The sequence below is a fragment of the Hippocampus bargibanti genome, linkage group LG11, assembly GCF_051943395.1.
Source record: "Hippocampus bargibanti isolate YZ-2025 linkage group LG11, ASM5194339v1, whole genome shotgun sequence".
Classification (NCBI taxonomy): domain Eukaryota; kingdom Metazoa; phylum Chordata; class Actinopteri; order Syngnathiformes; family Syngnathidae; genus Hippocampus; species Hippocampus bargibanti.
Window position 1 is genome coordinate 1,005,001 of NC_142744.1, and position 21,480 is coordinate 1,026,480.

Consider the following 21,480-nt stretch of genomic DNA (forward strand, 5'->3'; position numbering starts at 1 on the left):
TGTGCTTTTTAATTTGTTTTGTTTCATCATCAATGTCAATAAAGTTTGCTGGCGATGAAAGAGGAAGGCTTGTCACATGGGACATTTTTGTTGCTTAATCCTAATATCAAATTGACTCATTTTGGCGCGTAAAAAGAAATGTTAAATATTTAATTTAAATTTAATGTAAAAAATGAATTATAAGGAAAATTGGTACAGGAAATGCGGCTTGTAAGATTTTTTTTTTAGTATGATAAAATATGGAAGAAAAATCAGTCGTATTAGTTTCACGGTGATGCTAAAATGAGAATTTTTAGTTTTTGTTTTGCTTAATCCTAATATCAAGTTCAGTCGACTTGGCAGTGAAAAGAAACGTTAAATATTTAATTTGGTGTAAAAATTAATCATGAGGAAAATTGGTCATGATTTGCTTGACAGATTATTATTTATTATTTTTATTTTTTGATGAAATATGGATGAAAAATCTGTCATGCAAGTTTTATGGTCACCGATGCTGAAATTTGAGGGGGGTTTTTGGGTGTTTTTTCACTTCATTCTAACATCAGATTGAGTCGAGTTGGCGCTTGAAAAGAAACGTTAAATATTTAATTTGGTGTAAAAATGAGGAAAATTAGTAATTTTAGAAAGGTGATTGATGCTGAAACGTGCTAGCGGTTGGATTGCCTTTGATGCTGAAACGTGATTGAATTTCCAAATTGATAAAAATGTGAAATGTAATTTTATTTGATACTGTCGAACGGTATCAAAGTTGATGCTGTTGACCATCAAATGGTTGTCAAAAGTTGAAGGAAGCCGAAAAATTGGAGTTGGATGCTGAAACGGGATCACTTTTCATTTGATCGTGTTTGGCGATGAAGATGATGATGATGATGATGATGATGATAGAAACACATTTTGATTGCGCATAATTTGCATGCTTTGAGGTTGTTTATGATCATTTTAGTGTTGAGACATCAAATTTGATGTGCTTAATTCCAAACTAAAAAGGCAGAAGTGGATTGGATTGAATTGGATGTACCTTTATTTGTCTCACAGTGAAGAAATTAACATTTTAAAGCAGCAAAGTTAAGAGGAAAGAAAAGAAAGAAGTAGAAAAACAAAATACAGAAGCTGCTGGAAAGGAAGCCCCTCTGGCGGCGTCATCTTGAAGTCAAAAAAAACAAAACTAAATACAGCGATACCTTGGCTTACGAATGTAATTGGTTCCCAGACAGAGTAAGGCGAAAAGTGTGTATCGCAAAACTTAATTTCCCATAGGAAACCATTAAAATGAGAATAATCTGTTCCCGGGTCCCCATAAAACATAATTTTCTAATTTTCCAAGCCTTAAAACTACACAAAATATATGTGAATATACCTCACTGCTACGTTTTTGACCAATCACGTGGCTTTAACTGAAGACTGGGGGGCGGGGGATAGAGGATAAAAACAAGTCGGCTGCCATTGTCTTTCTTGTTAGGAGAACGGGCTCGTTCGCAAACGACACATCACTTATCGTGGCAGCTCCGTGTGCATCCTGAAAAATAGTGTGTATGCCAAGGTAAAATTTAACGTTCGTAAACCGAAAAGTTCGTAAGCCAAGTTGTGCGTAAACCGAGGTATCACTGTAACAAATAACATGACAACACAAAGACACAGAGTCATTCATTCTTCTGCACTTGCTGTACCCTCTTTGTGACATGAAGCAGTTCTAGATGAAAGAGGAGATTATCAAAGCGTCCTTTTCTGCAGTGGATCAGGGACTGACTAATATTGTGTTGTCTACTGCTGAAATGGGCAATGAAGGATCACTCTGTAGCCCCACCCCCTTTTTTTTCACCCACCGCATCCCCCCCCAATCACCTCTCACTCCTTGTTTGATCATGAATTCCTTTTTTTTTTTGGGGGGGGGGGTGTGTCTCATCCAGATGGTCGATGAAGCACGTCTGCCATCGCGTGTTGTCGATCGCTTATTTCAACTTCTCGCTGGGGGGGGAGCTGTATATATTTTCAAGCGTTATTTCCTTGAATGAGTCTGAGCAGAATGATTGACAGGCATCTTTGATTGACAGCCAGTGCAGTAGCTGCAACGCAGGGGCTCGTTACTCCAGTTAATAGACCCCCGCCCGCCATTACTTCCCACACATGAACCCTCTTGTCCCTCCCCCTCCTTCTCGACTGAAGGTGCAACCAAACTTAATCAAGCTAGCGTCGCTTTTGGGCATCATTTTCAAACATGGCGTCTGAGGGGTCTGATGAAGAGCGAGGGCCATTTAGCGCTTTTTGTTGTTCTTGTCCATCCTTTGTCCCGATTTTTTTTTTTTTTACATTTTATTTCAGGCTGTTTCCTTCCTTACTTTATTGTCCTTCCCTTTCATGCTTACATCCTTGTCTCCTCTATTCCTTCTTTCCTTGATCTCTTTTGACATGTGTATATGAATGTCGGGCTGCAACGTGAACCTCCAACTTTACTGTCACCCCCAAGTCCTTAAGACCTACATGCGTGTGCACGTACACACACAGTCACGTCCACGTGTTGCGCAACCGTCGTCCCCCCCGATGGGTCATTCTACTGGCGCTTTATCAGGTGTTGAATACAGTAGCAATGAACTGGCTGAATATCATTGTTTGGGATGGGGGGGGGGGGGGGGGGGCTTGGAATTCCGCAACAATTTGCATGGATTTGCCAGGGTTGGCTAGTCGGGTAGCCTTTCAATTCTGTACCCCTATTTGCATTTTTTGGAGTGTGGTATGTGGAACTTGTGTGAAATTGTTACGTCGATGTCATCAATATCTGAATTTGTGCTGGCAAACTGCATTTATTCGATATTAGTGCAGCTGTATTTGGAGTTGGATGTCTATTGTGTATATAAAGGGTGTGTTTTTTTTTTGTGTGTGTGAAAAGATTTTTTTGTGTGTGCGGGATGATGATTATCTTTTTGGGCTTGATTTATTTCTTCTTCCCCCGCGGGATGATTATTCTTCAGGCCGACTGCAATTTGTCTCTGTGTGATTGCAGCCCGTAATTACGTCGCATATTGTTCACTGCCATCAGGTAAAATGACACACGGGGGTCCATTATTATTCTGCGGCGGCTCAATGGAACACTCTTATAGCAACACCCCCCCCCCCACCCACCCACCCAGACCTTTGAAAAAGGCACATCCTCCTCATGGCGTCTTTGTCGTCGATGTTGTGAATAGAACATTTGCGGGAAGGACGAGGCTACTCCTGTGACGTTTTAGCTTCAGACATCGGAAAACACCTTCCCCAAAAATCTGAGTCATTAAAATATGCCACCTTTGCTATCATTATTAAATGAAATGTATTATTATTATTATTATTATTATTCATCAACCAATAAGCGACGAAGCTAACCGGGAGTTTTAAATTCATTTCCTGTTCCGATGAAATCAACCTTTTGGCCACTAGCCGCCAAGTGATAAGCGCATACTGGCCAAAGCTAGCACACTGTATCGGTAGTGAGCTGCATATGCAAATGTGAACGCTGGCGCGATTGGCTGCCGCTGCTCACCCGCATAGAAAATAAAATCCTGTGACTGTAAAGTGTACTTGAGAGTTTTGAAAGGCACTTAGAAATTGAATGTATTCTTATTCTTATTATTATTATGATAATTTAGTTGATTTAATAGCGGTTTTATCAAGCCACAATTTGGTGACTAGCGCATATCCGGTTTTGGGCCTTTATGTTTTTTTTTTTTTTTTTTTTTGCGATAGTGGTTTGTGAATCTTGTTTTATTTTTTTGTGTGTAGGCCAACGAGATTTCGGCCATCCCAGGCAAATACAGCCAAGCCGAGTCCACCAAGTTCCTGGCCCTGACGGTGGCGTCCATCTTGTGCATCGCCGGCGTGCTGCTGGCATCCAGCGTCGTGTATTGCCTGCGACACAGGTCGCATCACAAACTCAAGGAGAAACTTAGCAACTTGGGAACGGACGCCGAGCAAGATGCCACCGCTACCTACCAGGTCAGCGCCAGGGGGGGTGCGAAAAAACTGCCACGGCGAAAAAGGCGCTATTGCACAGCAAGATGTGGAAATTAGGATCCAGACTATCTGGGTCTTTTTTTTTTTTTTAGGTTGGTGTACTTTGCTAGCTGACTAATCGCAGATAGTAAGCTATCTAGCTAGCGAATAGATAGCTAACAGCTAGCGAGTAGTTAGCCAATAGCTAGCCAGCTATATAGCTAATAGATACAGTAGCTAGCTATTAGATATTATACATATTATATTCATATCATCTTCTCATCTATTGAGCTAGCTTGCGATCCAGATAGCTAGTGATTGAGCTATCTAGAGAGCTAGCTCTCTATTCAGATTGGTGACTAATCCCCGACATCACAGGTGTCCAAGTCAAGGCTCAGGGGCCCAATCTGGCCCGCCACATCCTTTTATTCGGCCCACGAAGGCAAATCAAACTTGTGAAATTCCATGCTCATCTATCGAGCTAGCTTGCGATCGAGCTAGCTCTCTTCTATTCAGATTGCTGGCTAATCCTTTACATCACAGGTGTCAAAGTCAAGGCTCAGGGGCCAAATCTGGCCTGCCACAATTTTATTCAGCCCGTGAAGGCAAATCCAAATTGGGAAATTCCATGATCATCTCTCGAGCTAGCTAGTGAACAAGCTATCAAGCTAGTTCTCTTTCTATCCAGCTAGCTGGCTAATCCCTTACATTACAGGTGTCAAAGTCAAGGCCCGAGGGCCAATTCTGGCCCGGCACAAATGAAATTTTTTCGGCCCGCAAGAGCAAATCAAACTTGTGAAATTCCATGATGCTTGCTGAAGTCCCAACCAAAATGTTCAATTAACCCAATTTAAATCACAATAAGTCATTATTTTTTACTTCAAATTCAAAAAGTAGTTTACGGATTTTTTGTGCGCACTCTATATGTAATATGCGGAGGAGATGAAACATTCGAATGGCTTCCTCTAATTCATAACGGCCCCCGAGAGGAAATCGTAACGACAATGTGGCCCCCGGCAAAAAAATGGCTGCCTTTTTTTGAGGTTGCCGGACGGCCCGGGGGGTTGCATTTCTCTCATTGGTGAAAGGAGGTTATCAGGGCGTACTCGGTGCCAAAGAGTCCCATTGGAGACTGTGTATGTGGTTGTCATGGCAACCCAGAACCCGTTGATGTTATTTGGCCTTATTGGGGGGGGGGGGGGAGAATGCCACGTTTCTATTTTGCCTCCAAACGAAGTCATCGGAGAGATGGATGTTAATCAGGGTCTATAAATAAGGGCAAGCCACCCTGTGGGGGTCGCGCTTGGCGCATCTGCGTCACAGTCAAGTTGCTCACAGTTCCACTTGCAGATCAGCTCAAAGGGTTCATTTCCTTCCCTCTTTGCTTCCTCTCGTGTATTAGCCAGAAAACCTTTATTCGTAATGTGTCAAACCATTTCATAGAAAACTGTACATAGTGCAAGTATCAAGAAAGGTGCATATTGATGTATGTCGCTAGCTATGTATTGCATCGATCCATATTTACAGTACACTGTCCAGTTTTTTTTTGCTTTCCATTGGTCAAGATTTAAAAAAAGGGGCGTGGCCTCAACAATGAATTAAAAAACCCACCTTAGTCCAACATGGCCAAATGACTAAATGCAATTTTTTTTCCCCCCCGACGTTGGCAGGAGCTCTGCCGCCAACGCATGGCGGTCAAGCCGCCGGCGGATCGCGCGGAGGCGACGACATCGAGGATCAACAGCGTATCCTCGCAGTATAGCGACGGCGGCGGCGGCGGCGCTTCGGCCGTCAGCCCGTCGGCTCGAAGCAGCCTCTCGTCCTGGAGCGAGGAGCCCGCACAACCCAACATGGACATCTCCACCGGACACATGATCCTGGTGAGCAACTATATCTTTTATTTTGAAAAATCATTATCTTTCTCTATTTAAAACAATCTTCTGTGTTTTCAATGGAGGCTGGGGTATTTTTTTTTTCGATTGATTAACAAAAGAAAAACTTTAGTACATTGAAATTAATTGATGGTATTCTGCGGAAATCACATTATTTTAGTTCAGTTCTAAAAAAAAATTTTATGTTATAGTTATAGTTCTCGTTCGTAGTGCGAAAAAAAAATGCTTATTTTGTTAAAATTATACTATACGGCGATACCTCATCTTACGATCGCTTTAGCTCACGAAATTCGCAAAAATATAATCTTGGCATACGAACTAGTTTTCGGCAGACAAACCAAACCACACGGTCGAGCAGCGCCACAGTGGCTGACGTGGTTTGCTATCGAGTGGAGTACTTTTGCTATTATGGGACCGAAAAAGACCCCACCACAGGCTTGTGTTAAGCCAAAGAGGACACAAAAGAAAATGACGGTCGAACAGAAGAAGGAAATCATCGAAAACACCAACGGGGTGTGCGTTTGTGTGACTTGGCGTCCCAGTACCAGTATGCTAAGTCGACCATTGCTACGTGTGGCTAAGGGTGTTTCTGTGTTATCTAAACAACTGTCTCAGGCAATAGAAGAAGTTAAAAAAAACTTCTGTTGATTTGAATTAACAAAAAGCGGCTAGCAAGGGACAGTGTAAGTGAGGGTATTATCGCCGATAAAGCGCGGCAACTTCACTCGGATATCTTCAAAAGGCAACTACGTCAACGACCATCACAAAGGTCAATAAAATGACTATTACACTGTATAGTTTATGTTTTTCATTACAATCCAATAGCACATTTATTCGACATAAAATAATGTCTATTTTGTGTAGTTTTAAGGCTTATTTAGTAGAAAATGATGTTTTATGGGGACCTGGGAACGGATTATTGTGATTTTTAACGGTTTCCTAGGGAAATTAATGTTTGGAAGACGCATTTTTCGCCTTATACACACTTTCTGGGAACCAATTGAGTTTGTAAGATGAGGTATCACTGTACTTGCGCTCAGCGTTCTAGCAGTTCCTTCCCCAAAGAACTAAATTGTGTTTTATCACATTTACTGCCCGGCGAGGCAACAGTTCTATGAAATAAAAGTGGGGCCTCCAAATAAATCCACCTCCATGGACCCCCCCCCCCTACTCCTCCTCCAAAGCCGCCCACTTCCATGTTGTCACGCGCAGTCGACATTTTTTTTTTCGTAACAGCTTTCAGCTGCTTATTTTATGTTAATGTATTACTAGCTCCCGTGAGTCCCTCCCCCCCTGTTCTGCCACCCCCCACACACACACACATCCTCTCGGCCTGTGTCTTAAAAGGATTAGTGGACTCTGTCTATAAAGCACATTATCTTGTCCTTTGTTGCGGCCAGGGCGAGTGTTGGGGAGATCATACTGCGCACAGATTAGCCCCCTGCGCTTGATTTTGGTGCTGGTTTTGGTTTTGTTTTGCCAGCTGCCACGCGATTGGTTGCCACGTCAAGTGCCATCAGGTAGTCCGTTGGATCAAATAATGTAAAAATGCCGACTGGTTAACACATTCACTCCCATTCCCAAATTTATTCGTGAATCAAAAACTGTGACATGGGGTGCCATTCCCGAATGTTTTGGGATTTTTTTTTTTTCATGCTTGGGTGCCGATAAAGCGCTCGTCAGACCTCTGGCAATGTTTTTTTTTTTTTCCCACAAGGGGGCAGTCTCTCCCTTTTGTCCATGTTAGCGCTTTGTTACAACTTCAGATGTGGTTAAAGCGGTATATAAACCAATATGTATTGTATTTTGTACAGCCGCCCCCATTTCAAGCTCAGATAACTCCAAACTCCAGAATTAAGTCTTTTCTGGTCAGACCTCTGGCAATGTTTTTTGCCTTCCACAAAGGGGCAGCATTTGCCTTTTGTCCATGTTAGCACTTTCTTACAACTTCAGCTGTGGTTAAAGCGCTATATAAACCAGCTTCCCCCATTTCAAGCTCTGATAACTCCAGACGCATATAACTTAGGAATTAACTCTTTTTTTCCCGAATAAAGTAGAGAGTCTAGGATTACGTATGCTGTATTGAATGTTTATGTCGTCCTAAAACTCAATTTCTGTGTGTCCTGCGATTTTAGTGACTATGACAAAAACCCTGGCACTGGAGTGGACACATTTTGGCACATCATCTGCCAGTCAATGAGTTAAAGAAGATGAGCTAAAGTCATAGAAATACTGTTACTGTGTGATGCAAAAAAAAATGTCTATTTTACAATTTTTTTTATGAATGAACATGAAAAATAACAAAATGGTTGCCATGTGCTTGAAACTTGAGAAAGTAGGCGAATACCTTTGATCACATCCCGTCCAGGTTTTTTTTTTTTTTTTTTCCTTTCCAGATGCTCCGAGATCTACAATGCCGTCTTATTGCCGATAAGCCCCTCCTCCCTCTAAAGGGGATTATTGAGTGCTTGGACGACACATGGTGATCTCAGCATCTCCTGATTGGATTGCACTAATCCCTTTAAGTCCGCCACAAAAGCCTTTTACTTTGGTATTAGGGGGGGGGGGGTGTTGAGTGAGGTTTTTTTTTTTTTTGGGGGGGGGGGGGTCATAGCGGCGGGTGTAAGATGTGTTACGTGTTGCAACGGACCAAAATGAGTCACTTTAGCATGCTATGAGATGCTAACGACAGCAGAAAGATGGAGATGGGACGAATGGCGTCATGGCTCATAATTTCACAGATCTTAAATCATCGCGGTGGATCATCTAAAGCAGAACTCGGCGGATCCCAGAGACTAAGAGCGAGCGTCTCGATGCTAGCGCTAGCGATGATATTTCAAGGCCTCGTAACTCAAATGTTCGAATCAGAATCCTCTTTATTGCCAAGTATGTAGAACAAACAAATAATTTGTCTCAGGTAGAACACACTGCACTAGTATCATCATCAGAAAAATGGAGGCACTATACAGTTCTATTTGGGTTACTGTTGCTATCTATTAGCTATCTGGCTGGCTATCTGTTAGTTATATAGCTAGCTGGCTAGCTGTCTAACTGGCTGTCTATAGGCTATCTGTTAGCTAGCTAGATTTCTATCTATTTGAGTTACTTCTGGGTTGAGCCCACAGAAAAAAACTTATCCTGTGACTGTAAAGTGACCTTGAGTTTTGAAAGGCGCTTGAAAATTAAATGTATTATTATTATTATTATTATTATTAGCTATCTATTAGCTAGCTAGCTTTCTATCTATTTGAGTTACTTCCGGGTTGAGTGAACGCTGGTGCGTGTGGCTGCCGCTGCTCACCCGCAGAAAAACTTATCCTGTGACTGTAAAGTTACCTTGAGAGTTTTGAAAGGTGCTTAGAAATCAATTATTATTATTATTATTATTATTATTATTATTTATTTACATGTCTGCTGGATTTGGTGCAGGTAGCGCCTGCCTGAGGGCAGAAGTTGGAAAAGGTGGTGGGCGGGGTGCGGAGGGTGCAGTATGATAGAAATAGATAGAAAGCTACCTTGCTAGCTATGAGGGTCCATCCAGTGCATTTATTTGCTCGCTGTTGCTCAAAGGCAATATCTCATTTTATCCACTGAATGATTATTATGATGATTATTATTTTTTGAATCATACCTCGAATCCTTTGTCCTCCGTCGTCCATTTTGAAAGACTGCCATTGAAGTCCGCTTTTTTAGTTCCTTAAATCCTAAAATCGTTTGTCCTCCTTTCCCCCCTCAGTCGTACATGGAGGACCACCTGAAGAACAAGAACCGCCTGGAGAAGGAATGGGAGGCGCTTTGCGCATACCAGGCCGAGCCCAACGCCTGCACGGCGGCCCTGAAGGACGGCAACGTGAAGAAGAACCGATCGCTCGCCGTGGTGGCCTGTAAGACATCGCGCATTAAAACCGACTAAGTTCGGAAAAAAAAAAACAAGAGGCCGGGAGACAACATTTGAAGCAAGAAATTAATACATATATATTTTTTAATCAAAACATTCAGCATTTTGAAGCAGGAATCAAGTCCTATTTTTCAAAATAAAAGGCACAACATGCACAAAATTAAAGTTAATCAAGAAAGACTTGTTCAAATGTGACTTTCGTTGATTAAAAAGTCACGTCGTGATGGAAAAATATGAGTATTCTCATAACAGTGCGACTTTTTCGGATTAAAATTACCATTGTTCTCTTATTTTGCAAAAATACAACATCTGGTATAATTGACTTTATACCTCAACAAAATATCTCTGGTCTTGCAAAAAATAGGACTTTATAACATTTCTTCTTCTCTGGAAAATACAATTTTTTATTTTTTTTATAATAATAATAATACGTTTGATTTCTAAGCGCCTTTCAAAACTCTCATGGTCACTTTACAGTCACAGGATCAGTTTTTCACACGCGCCAGCGTTCACTCAACCCCAAATGAGCTAGCTAGTAACATAGCTAGCGACATAGCTCGCAAGCGAGATTGCTAGCTAGAATCATATGTAAATACGTATACAGCGATACCCTAGCTTATGAACTTGGTTCCCAGACAGCATGTGTAAGGTGAAAAGTATATTCCAAAAATTTATTTCCCATAGGAAACCATTAATATGAGAATAATCCGTTCCCAGGTCCCCATAACACATAATTTTCTACTTTCTTATTTCTAAGCCTTAAAACTACACAAAATATACCTTATTTTACATAGAATAAATGTGCTATGGTATTTATGGTAATATTCGAAAATTATCCAAACAAAGGGGGTGCAGCAAAGTCTTAAATGCAGCTTGTATTAAAACTCCAGCCTACGATGAGCTCATCAATGATTCACGAGATTCCGCGAAGGAAGCCGAGCCGCCATTTTCACAATAAATACCATAAATAAATAAAACAGGGAATTCCAATGCAACCTTCGTGAAAGGCAGCCTGTCTGACCTGTTGACACTTGATCACCAATCATTTTGACTTTGTATTATAAAAAATGCCCGCGGCTGACAAATGAAAATGTCAAGAAATGTTTGGCCAAAGAGCAAAAGATGCAAAAGGTCACAGACATGAGGTGGACCTCATTCAACCCGCTTGAATGGGTTATTTTCTTTCCTTTTTTTATCTTTTCTTTTCTTTTCCGCAACTGCTCGTCTCTCTCTCTCTCCTTTCCAGATGATCACTGCCGCATCACCTTGCGACTCGAAAACAGCCAAGGCAACTCGGACTACATCAACGCCAGCCCCATTGTAAGCGTGCGCGCACACACACACACACACACACACACACACACACACACACACACACACACACACACACACACACACACACACACACACTCTTAACCCTAACCCAGACAGGTTTAACCCCCTCACTGCTGCGTTTTTGACCAATGTATTTTGAAAGTGCACTCAACCCGGAAGTAACTCAGATACATAGAAAGCTAGCTAATATATAGCTAACAGATAGCCAGCCAGATTTCATATGGTATTTCACTATAGTGAAAATTAAGCAAGGCTTCCACCGAAAAGTTCAATATTGCGACGAAGAAAACAAACGAATATAATTTTTTGAAACGCATCTCGAAAATGTGGAACTGTCGCGGCTTGGAATTGAAGCGGATATACAGTTACATGGGACAGGAGATATGAGACAGTCTCTTTTGGTCAATGGATGCTACAGCTTCATGTTTGCTTTCAACATTTAGCTTGTAGCACACGTGCGCATTCCACCATGGCCTTCTGGATCCATTGGTGAAAAGGAGGCTTTGATCGTTGCCTCTGTATTTTGTGTTGTGTCACATTATTTGTTATTTTGTTTTTTGTTTGTTTGTTTTTTTACTTCAAGATGGCACCGCAAGAGTAGCTGTCTTTCCAGCAGCTCCTGTATTTTGTTTTTTTTTCTACTTCTTTCTTTCCTTTCCTCTTCCTTTCATAACTTTGCTGCTGTGAAATGTAAACGTCTCCACTGTGAGACAAATAAAGGCTCATCTAATCTAATAGAAATTTTAGGCGGAGCATTTTGAGGGAATGAATATATGGGGCATTTTTTTTATTTATTTCTTTGTTTTACAAACATATATATCGTTACTTTGAAGCTAAATACGGAACTCTTAATTATTCCCGATGACGATGATCAACGCTTGCTGTTTTGTCTTCCCCTCAGATGGACCATGACCCTCGTAACCCCGCCTACATCGCCACGCAAGGCCCGTTGCCATCCACCGTGGCCGATTTCTGGCAGGTCAAGCCTCGTTTCAATGATAAATTCTGAAATTTGTTGTCGTCACTTCCTGACGATCGGTGCTCTGTTCTGTTCTTGTTTTATATTTCCAGATGGTTTGGGAGAACGGCTGCGTGGTGATCGTCATGCTAACGCCGCTGGTAGAAAATGGCGTAAAACAGTGCTACCATTACTGGCCTGATGAGGGCTCCAATCTGTACCACATCTACGAGGTATGCGTAGCTCCTCTGGAATGTGATTGCTTCAATGGCTAAATATTACGGTATGAACACGTTCGAAGACTGAAGACGTAGCATCAGGTTGCTAAAGGGCACTTCGACGTGGTTGCAATGATGGCGGATCGAACCAGCAACCTCCGGGTTGGGGAAACGACCACTCGACTCTTATGAGTGTATCGTATCATAAACAGATCGGAGTCGTCTGTCTTTGGAAGTGTATTTTTTGAATGGTTTCTTGAGTTTTTGTCACGTCACAGGTCAACCTGGTATCGGAGCACATCTGGTGCGATGACTTCCTGGTGCGCAGCTTCTACCTGAAAAATATGCAGACCAACGAGACTCGGACGGTCACGCAGTTCCACTTCCTGACCTGGCTCAACCAGAACGTACCCGAGACCAGTCGCACCCTCCTGGACTTCCGCAGGTAGGGAAGTCAGTGCTCAAGCCAAGATTTAGCTCCCCCTCCTGGTCAAAAATGGTTTTAAAGATATCCAATGAGGCTATTATTATTATTTTGAGCCGCTTCTCAGATGACGGGGGCAGCAGCTAAGATATAGCTATCTAACTAGCTAGCTGTCTGGCTAACTATCTATTCACTATATAGCTATATGGCTAGCTATCAATTAGCTAGCTAGCTTTCTAGCTATTTGAGTTACTTCCACACGCTCGCCTATTTGTTTGACGGGTGAGAACGACTGCATTGGTGTCCAATACCTCAAAATGGAGGGCCTGGTTGAGTAGCAGGATCCAACTTGGTTTTGAGCTAGCTAGTTAGCTAGCTATCTATCTCACCTCTCGATGTTCTCAAAATTTAACACAGACAAGGAAAAACTGTTTTGGGGGTCTTTGGCACCACGAGTGACCTGAATTTTGAAAAACTTATTTGACTTTGGGTTTGTTTGTGGTCCATATAATCATCGGGTGTGATATCAGGGAGAAAATGGTTACCGTGGAAACAAACTTCTACTCCCTCACCTTTCACCCCAACAGCATGTATGCCCCTCCCCTTTTTTTTACCAGCTAACTAGCGGTTGCCAGTGTCATTTTTGTGATGTTGCAGCTAGTAATATGAGCCCAGTTGCATAGTCACAAAAGTGATCATTGGAGACTGTGAATCTGCAACCGAGGGGGCCGCATGGACCCCCGAACCTCACCAACCCCTTAACCCCCCTCGGAATCCTGAAAGTACCCCTCCTAGCCCCCCTAACCTTTTTCTCCTTGCTGTGCCCGCTGACCCAAGATGGCCGCCCGTCCTATTTTTGCTTACTCATGCTTGGCCCAGAGAGAGAGAGAGAGATTAGATAGGTTTAAATGGAGATATATATGTGTGTGTGTATATATGTATATAGATGTTATGAAAAAAATATGTGTAAATGTTGTAAAGATGTTGTCCTTGTGTTGTTGTTTTGCAGGAAGGTGAACAGGTGTTACCGCGGACGCGCTTGTCCGATCATCGTGCACTGCAGGCGAGTAGCCACAACAGCAACATGACTTGAGTTGTTTTTTTTTTTACCTCCCTTTCATTTCTTAACTCTCATTGAGGAAACAATACAACAAAATCCAATCAAAACCCAAATGCTGACAAAACAAAAGCCAATAGACTAAAAAGCTCAATCAATATAATGCAAATTGATTGTATTTTTTTTTATTATTTTATTCTTATTGTTGTTGTTCATGTTGTGACATCTTCTAAAGCTCTTTTTTTGTTGTTTTTTTCCCCCTTTGACAGCGACGGCGCCGGCCGAAGCGGGACGTACATCCTGATCGACATGGTCCTCAACCGCATGGCGAAAGGTAACTGGCCGCACAACGCATCGAGCCACCCCCCACCCAAAAAAAATAATATAAATAATAATAATAATTAGTATATTTCCTTTAGCTCAAACTTCATTTGCTACGAGCAATTTGTACATTTCATTTATCCATTTATGCAAACAAGTCATGCAATTTATTTCGAAGGGCTTTGGAAAACTCTCAAGGACACTTTGTACAGCTAATTACAACATACATGTTATTATAATAATAATAGTAGTAATAATAATAATAATAATAATAATAGTAATAATCATAATAAGGTTTTGGAGAAAGTCACAAAGCCACCACTACTATGACTACTACTACTACTACTACTACTACTACTAATAATAATAATAATAATAATCATCATACTAATGTTTTATAGAAAGTCATGAAACCACTACTTCTAATAATAATAGTAATAATAATAATAATAAAGGCCAATCCAATCCAATAATAAGGTTTTTGAAAAAGTCACAAAACCACTACTACTACTACTAATAATAATAAATAATGTTAATCATGTTTTTCAGAAAGTCACGAAACCACCACTACTACTACTACTATTACTACTACTACTACTAAGAAAAAATAACAATACCTCCACCTCATTATTTAAGCGCTTGCTTCCTTCCGTTCTAGCTTTTTTTGTCATTTTTGAAAATATCATCGTTGTTGGACTGAAGACCTTTTTTTCCCCCCTCTTACATTTCTATAAGACCCTCATTCCACCCCCCCCCCTTGCAAACAATCCACTTCAGTTTTATAGTTACTTGTATTAATTTTGTGCGCTTAAAAGGGCGGTCGCGGGCGGTCTTTCAACATATCAACATTTGAATCTTGTTGAAAATGAACAGGCGTCAAGGAGATGGACATGGCGGCCACGCTGGAACATCTGCGAGACCAACGACCCGACATGGTGCAGACCAAGGTGAGAAGGTCACGTCACACAACACGCGCCTGACAATGCGCGCGACACTTCTTTAGGTGGCGCGTGTGGCTGCCGCTGCTCACCCGCAGGAAAAAATATCCTGTGACTGTAAAGTTTCCTGGAGAGTTTTGAAAGGCGCTTAGAAATGAAATGGATTCTTGTTCTTCTTCTTTTTCTAATTTTTTTTCTAATTCTTGCAAGTGATGCCGATAAAGCGCTGGCCAGACCTCTGGCAATGTTTTTTCCCCTTCCACGAGGGGGCAGCATTTGCCGTTTGTCCCATGTGAGCACTTTGTTCCAGCTTCAGGTGTTGTTAAAATGCTATATATGAAACATAAAAATGCTATATATGAAACATATTAGCTATATATATATATATATATATATATATATATATATATATATATATATATATATATATATATAGCGAGCTATCTATTAGCTACCGAGCTAGCTAGAGAGCTAGTTATTAACAATATAGCGAGCTAGCTAGCTATTTGAGTCAGGAAACATTAGCTATCTATTTAGCAAGCTATCTATTAGCTATCAAACTAGCTAGAGAGCTAGCTATTAGCAATATAGCTAGCTAGAGCGATGCAGGCGTTTTCATCGATCTTAGGAGAAGGCCGTTAACAACCAATCACGGCTCAGCTCTTGTCTTGTTTTGATCATGTGACAATTGGCAAACGGCAGCCTTTTGTGATGTCATTTTCAATGGACAGCATGTGGCAAAATGGCCGCCTCCTGAAATGAAATTAAAAAATGGGTCCGTTTCATTTCATATTTTTTTTTTCCCACAGGATCAGTTTGCGTTTGCGTTGACGACAGTTGCTGAAGAAGTCAACGCCATCCTCAAAGTTCTTCCTCAGTAAGAAGAAGCCATTCTTCGTCTTCGGCGTCACGATGCCACTCGAAAGGTCTTTTTTTTCCCCCCATTTTAACTTTATCAATGTCATCTGGCGGTGAATAAGTTGGAATACACTGGAAAGAAAAACGTTTTCCAGCCAAGATTAGCTTCTCCTTGTTTTTGACGTGATGTTCATTTTGGTTTGGAGTTGACGTACACGTTTTTACAGCGACGTCTCGTCTTGCAACTTTTTTTTTTTTTTTTTTCAAAACGAAAATATGAACAGTCCAATTCTTCAATATTACAATACAATACATCTTGATGCACAAATGCAAAATGAAAACAATCGCAAGGCGCTTGTGTAGAAAGATCGCGAGCTAGCTAGATGAGCATGGAATTTGGCAAGCTAGCTCGATTGCTAGCTATCTAGATAGATGAGCATGGAATTTACCAAGCTTGCTCGATTGCTAGCTAGTTTGATCACTAGATAGCTCGATCATTAGGTAGTTCGATCGCTAGCTAGTTCGATCACTAGCTGGTTTGAGCGCTAGCTCAATTGCTAGCTAGCTCGCTCGAGGGCTAGATGGCTCAATCGCTAGCTGGCTCGATCACTAGGTGGTTCGATCGCTAGCTGGTTCGATCACTGGCTAGTTCGATTGCTATCTCCATCGCTAGCTAGCTCACTCGATGGCTGGATGGTTCGATCGCTAGCTAGCTCTATTGCTATCTAATTTGATCGCTAGTTTGATTGCTAGTTTGATCACTAGCTAGCTCGATTGCTAGCTAAATTGATCGCTAGCTAGCTCAATTGCTAGCTAGGTCACTCGATTGCTAGCTAGCTCGATCGCTAGCTAGTTTGATCACTAGCTAGTTCGATTGCTGAATAGCTCGATCACTAGCTAGTTCGATCGCTAGCTAACCTGATTGCTTGCTAGTTTGATCGCTAGCTAGGTCAAGCGCTAGCTCGGTCGATCACTAGCTAGGTCGATCGCTAGCTAGCTCAATCGCTTGCCAGTTCCATCGCTAGATAGTTCGATCACTACCTAGCTCGATCGCTAGCTAGCTCGACAGATGAGCATGGAATTTTGTTGTACGTTTTATGATTTTTTTTCCCCAAAACTTTCAATTTTTTTGAATTTTTTTTTTTTTTGGAGCTGTGAAATGAAAAATAATGAAATAATGAAAAATGCTCAATTGTTTTTTTATAAATTCTGTGGGCGTATCCTGATTTTTAGTTTATTTTGGGCGTCACCACCAAAAGTAGGAACGAGCCCGTGGGTGTCGCTGAATGCATTTGCATCCATCTGTTGTGAGCTGTTGATCGGTGATATTTATCCCAAATTCGGCCAAAAAAAAGTGCAAGATTAAACGAGATGAAGTCGATTGTATCATCGTCGTACGTCAAAGTCGCGCAGTACAATATTTTCATGTATAATAACAAACCGAGACAATGATGTACAGCATGTAGCATTTTAGCTCGACGCTGTGCCACTCATATTTATTTCGGTAGTTTTTTTGTTGTTTTTGAACTCCGATAGTAGTGCAAAAAAATGGATGTGGTAGCTGAGCAAGCGTCAGTTGTTAGCATGAGACGCTTTTTATTTATTTTTATTTATTTTTTGTGTGAAGTGAAGATGAAAAATTAGGGCCCGACTGATTAAGATTCTTTTCATAAAATGGCTAATAGGAAAAATAAAAGAAGGGAATAAAAAAAATATAATATTAGCTACCGATTAGCTATCTAGCTAGCTAGCTATCTTTCTATCCATTTGATTTAGGTGGGCATTATAATTAACACAAAATGAAATGTATTATTATTTTTAATATTATCTATCTATTAGCTAGGTAGCTAGCTTTCTGTCTATTTGAGTTTGGCGGGCATCACAATTGACACAAAATGAAATGAGTTATTATTATATATATATTATAATATTAGCTATCTATTAGCTAGCTAGTTAGCTAGCCAGCATTCTATTTATTTGAGTTACTTCTCGCTAGTTAAAGCTAGAGTTTTGAGCATTCTATTTATTTGAGATTTTTTTTACTAAGTTGCTTGCCAAAATAATAATAATCACATAAAAAAATTTCTTATCGCTGTGATTGTAAAGCCACATGACCTTCACTCAACCCGCAAGTAACTCAAATAGATAGAAAGCTAGCTAGCTAGCTAATATATAGCTAATGATACTAATAATAATACATTTCATTTATAAGCACCTTTCAAATGAAATGTAATATAATAATAATAATAATACATTTAATTTCTAAGCGCCGTTCAAAACTCTCAAAGTCACTTTACAGTCACTGGATCAGTTTTTCTGTGGGTGAGCAGCGGCAGCCACACGCGCCAGCGTCCACTCAACCCGGAGGTAACTCAAATAGATAGAAAGTCAGCTAGCTAATGGAATGCTAGATAGCTACTAGATAGCTAGCTAACTAGATAGCTAATATGTTGACTCAAATAGCTAGCTAGCTTGCTATACTGCTAATAGCTAGCTGTCTAGCTAGCCAGATAGCTAATATTAGTAGTATGTGTATGTATTGTACTGTATTGCATTTATGTTTCTTTCAGTTTTAAGCAAGTTAGCATCATTAGCATGCATGCTATATATGCGCCCTTCCAGGCTTGGTTTTCGACCTGTGAAAATCCATTTTGCGGTATTCCCTGCTATTGTTTTGCTGTATTAGCCGCGTGATTGCTTTCTTTCATTTTCAGCAAACAAAAGATTTGTGTGTATCGGCTACTCAAATCTTCAATGATTCTTTTTGGTGGTTATTTGATTGTCGGTCGTGTGCTGCGACGAGTACGATTACACGCGGGCGCACGGACGGCATTAGCACGTTGTACAGAAAAATAACAGCTATTTTGTTTGACTGATGTCAATAAAGTTGTGTTGTTCATGTCCTATGTGGATGCTATTTATTGAGGATTAAATGGTCAACATGTTTTTTATCGCTAGTTAGCGATTGAGCTCACTAGTTAGCGATTGAGCTTGCTCGCTAGTGATGGAGCTCACTCGCTAGCGATGGAGCTCAATCGCTAACTAGCTAGCTCAATCGCTAACTATCTAGCTCAATTGCTAACTAGCTAGCTTGATAGATGAGCATGGAATTTACCAAGCTAGTTAGCTTGATCGTTAGCTAGCGCAATCGCTAGCTAGTTTCATTTGCTTTGGTGGGCCGAATAAAATGATGTGACAGGCCAGATTTAGCTCAATCGCCAGCTAGCAAGCTCCATCGCAAGCTAGTTTGCCATTGAGCTAGCTAGTTTGCCATTTAGCTCGGTAGTTGGTGATTGAGCTCGCTAGCTAGTGATTGAGCTAGCTAGTTAGCCATTGAGCTCGCTAGTTCGCAATTGAGCTAGCTAGTTAGCAATTGAGCTTACTTGTTAGCGATGGAGCTTGCTAGCTGGCGATGGAGCTAAATCTGGCCTGTCACATCATTTTATTCGGCCCACCAAATCAAATGAAACTAGCTAGCGATCAAGCTAGCTAGCGTGGTAAATTCCATGCTCATCTATCGAGCTAGCTAGTTAGCGATTGAGCTCGCTAGTTAGCTATTGACCTAGCTAGTTAGCGATTGAGCTCGCTTGTTAGCAATTGAGCTCGCTAGTTAGCGATTGAGCTAGCTATTTAGCGATCAAGCTCGCTCGCTAGCTAGCGATGGAGCTAAATCTGGCCCGTCACATCATTTTATTAGGCCCGCAAAATCAAATAAATGCCATTGACACCCCTGTTTTAACCCTTTCACGCACCAATAATGATAACCTATCACCTGATAGGCCGTTCATTGTAGTCCTGAAAGGGTGAAAATAGCCCTGGCTCACTCAACGGACACAATCAGGAATCCGCCGACGAGGCTTCTCATCAGCAATTCAACGGAGCGAGGCCGGCATCCATAATGCATCGCGCGTCTCCAAGCAACAGCGCTCGGCCTCTTAGCAACACGAGCTTAGCAACAGCCACAAACACATCAGAGACTTCCACCGCCGAACCCGTTTGTCGCCATCCAATCAGGGAGCATTGTCACCGTGATGGGCGACCAATCGTCTGCATGACAGTTGGTCACGGTTTGAATTTCGAAAATAATCACAAACATAATTTCCATCAATTTAGATTGAAAAAAAATACTCGACTGCAGAGATGTTCGGCAACTATTTATAATAATAATAATAATAATCATCATCATCATAATCATCATACGCATAATCATCATCATAATCATAATAATAATAATTCATTTCATTTCTAAGCGCCTTTCAAAACTCTCAAGGACACTTTACAGTCACAGGATAAGTTTTACTGTGGGTGAGCAGCGGCAGCCACACACGCCAGCGTTCACTCAGCCTACTCATAGAAAGCTAACTAGCCAGCTAATAGCTAGCTTGCTAGCCAGCTAGATATCTAATAGATAGCTCGCTAGACAGCTAGCGAGCCAGCTACATGGCTAGTAGATAATAACAATAATAATAATAATACATTTCATTTATAAGCGCCTTTCAAAACTCTCAAGGTCACTTTACAGTCACAGGATGCGTTTCTCTGTGGGTGAGCAGCGGCAGCCACACGCAGCAGCCACACGCAGGAAGTTAATAGAACGCTAGCTAGTCAGCTAGTAGATAGCTAATAGATATCCAGCTAGCTAGCTAGCCACCTAGAAAGCTCAATAACTAATAGTTAGCTCGCTAGATAGCCAGATAGTTAGTTAGCTAATACACTGAATGTCACCATTAAATACAGATAGAAAGCTGTAAACTCAAATAGATAGAAGGCTGGCTAGCTAGCTAGCTAATGATACTAATAATAATAATACATTTCAATATTGACCGGAAAAAAAAAATACATACAAATATAAAAAAATATATAAATCTAAAGCATTCTTACATTTGAGGGTTATTTCATTGTGATTCTTATTTTAAATAGAGACAAGAGATAAAGCTACACAGAAAATGCCATTAATAATAACAGGACAGGAAGCATCGTGAACGCGGCAGACTCGTACTCCAACCGGACTGTTGCTGTATAATCTCAGACCCCCAACACGGACCCCCTTCCAATCATTTGCATTTATATTGAATTAGAAAGCATCCCGACGGATTCTAATGGGAGATTACGGGCCCAGTGCACTGCCATTACGTCAAGTAATTACGTGTGTGTGGGGGGGAGGGGTCGAGGAGGGGCTTTGATACCCCCCCCCCCATTTATTCCACCTGTAAATATTCCAGCCGGCGCCTCGTTTTATCGCCGCAGACAAATACCAGAGGAGGCATGAAATGGATTTAGCGCCTCCTTAGCAAAGAGGTCAACGTGTACCAAAAAAGGGAAAAAAACGCATTTCCCCTCATTAAATTTGCTATGTATTAGCGTAGCTACCTAGCTGACTATCTACTTTCTATCTATTTGCTATTTATTAGCTATCTAGATAGCTATGTAGCTGTCTATTTATTAGCTATCCGATTTCTAGCTAGCTAGATTTCTATTTATTTGAGTTACTTCCGGGTTGAGTGAATGCTGGCGCATGTGGCTGCCGCTGCTCACCCACAGAAAGACAGATTGTTGCCGATCTGGCTATCTATTAGCTATTTATTAGCTATCCATTAGCTAGCTAGCTATTAGCTGGC

General features: G+C 41.2%; 1 protein-coding gene across 1 annotated transcript in view; it reads left to right on the forward strand.

The window, feature by feature from the left end:
• The window catches only part of slco5a1b (solute carrier organic anion transporter family member 5A1b), a 35,257-nt gene extending 17,408 nt beyond the window's left edge, over positions 1–17,849 (forward strand). The window contains exons 13-23 of the mRNA XM_089008680.1: positions 3,754–3,966; positions 5,634–5,843; positions 9,592–9,739; positions 11,000–11,073; positions 11,990–12,067; positions 12,160–12,279; positions 12,543–12,709; positions 13,698–13,751; positions 14,015–14,079; positions 14,940–15,013; positions 15,814–17,849. Of these exons, the coding sequence (XP_088864806.1) occupies positions 3,754–3,966; positions 5,634–5,843; positions 9,592–9,739; positions 11,000–11,073; positions 11,990–12,067; positions 12,160–12,279; positions 12,543–12,709; positions 13,698–13,751; positions 14,015–14,079; positions 14,940–15,013; positions 15,814–15,885 (1,275 nt within the window). The 3' untranslated portion in view covers positions 15,886–17,849. The remainder of the gene's footprint in view (positions 1–3,753; positions 3,967–5,633; positions 5,844–9,591; positions 9,740–10,999; positions 11,074–11,989; positions 12,068–12,159; positions 12,280–12,542; positions 12,710–13,697; positions 13,752–14,014; positions 14,080–14,939; positions 15,014–15,813) is intronic.
• Positions 17,850–21,480: the final 3,631 nt, after the last annotated feature.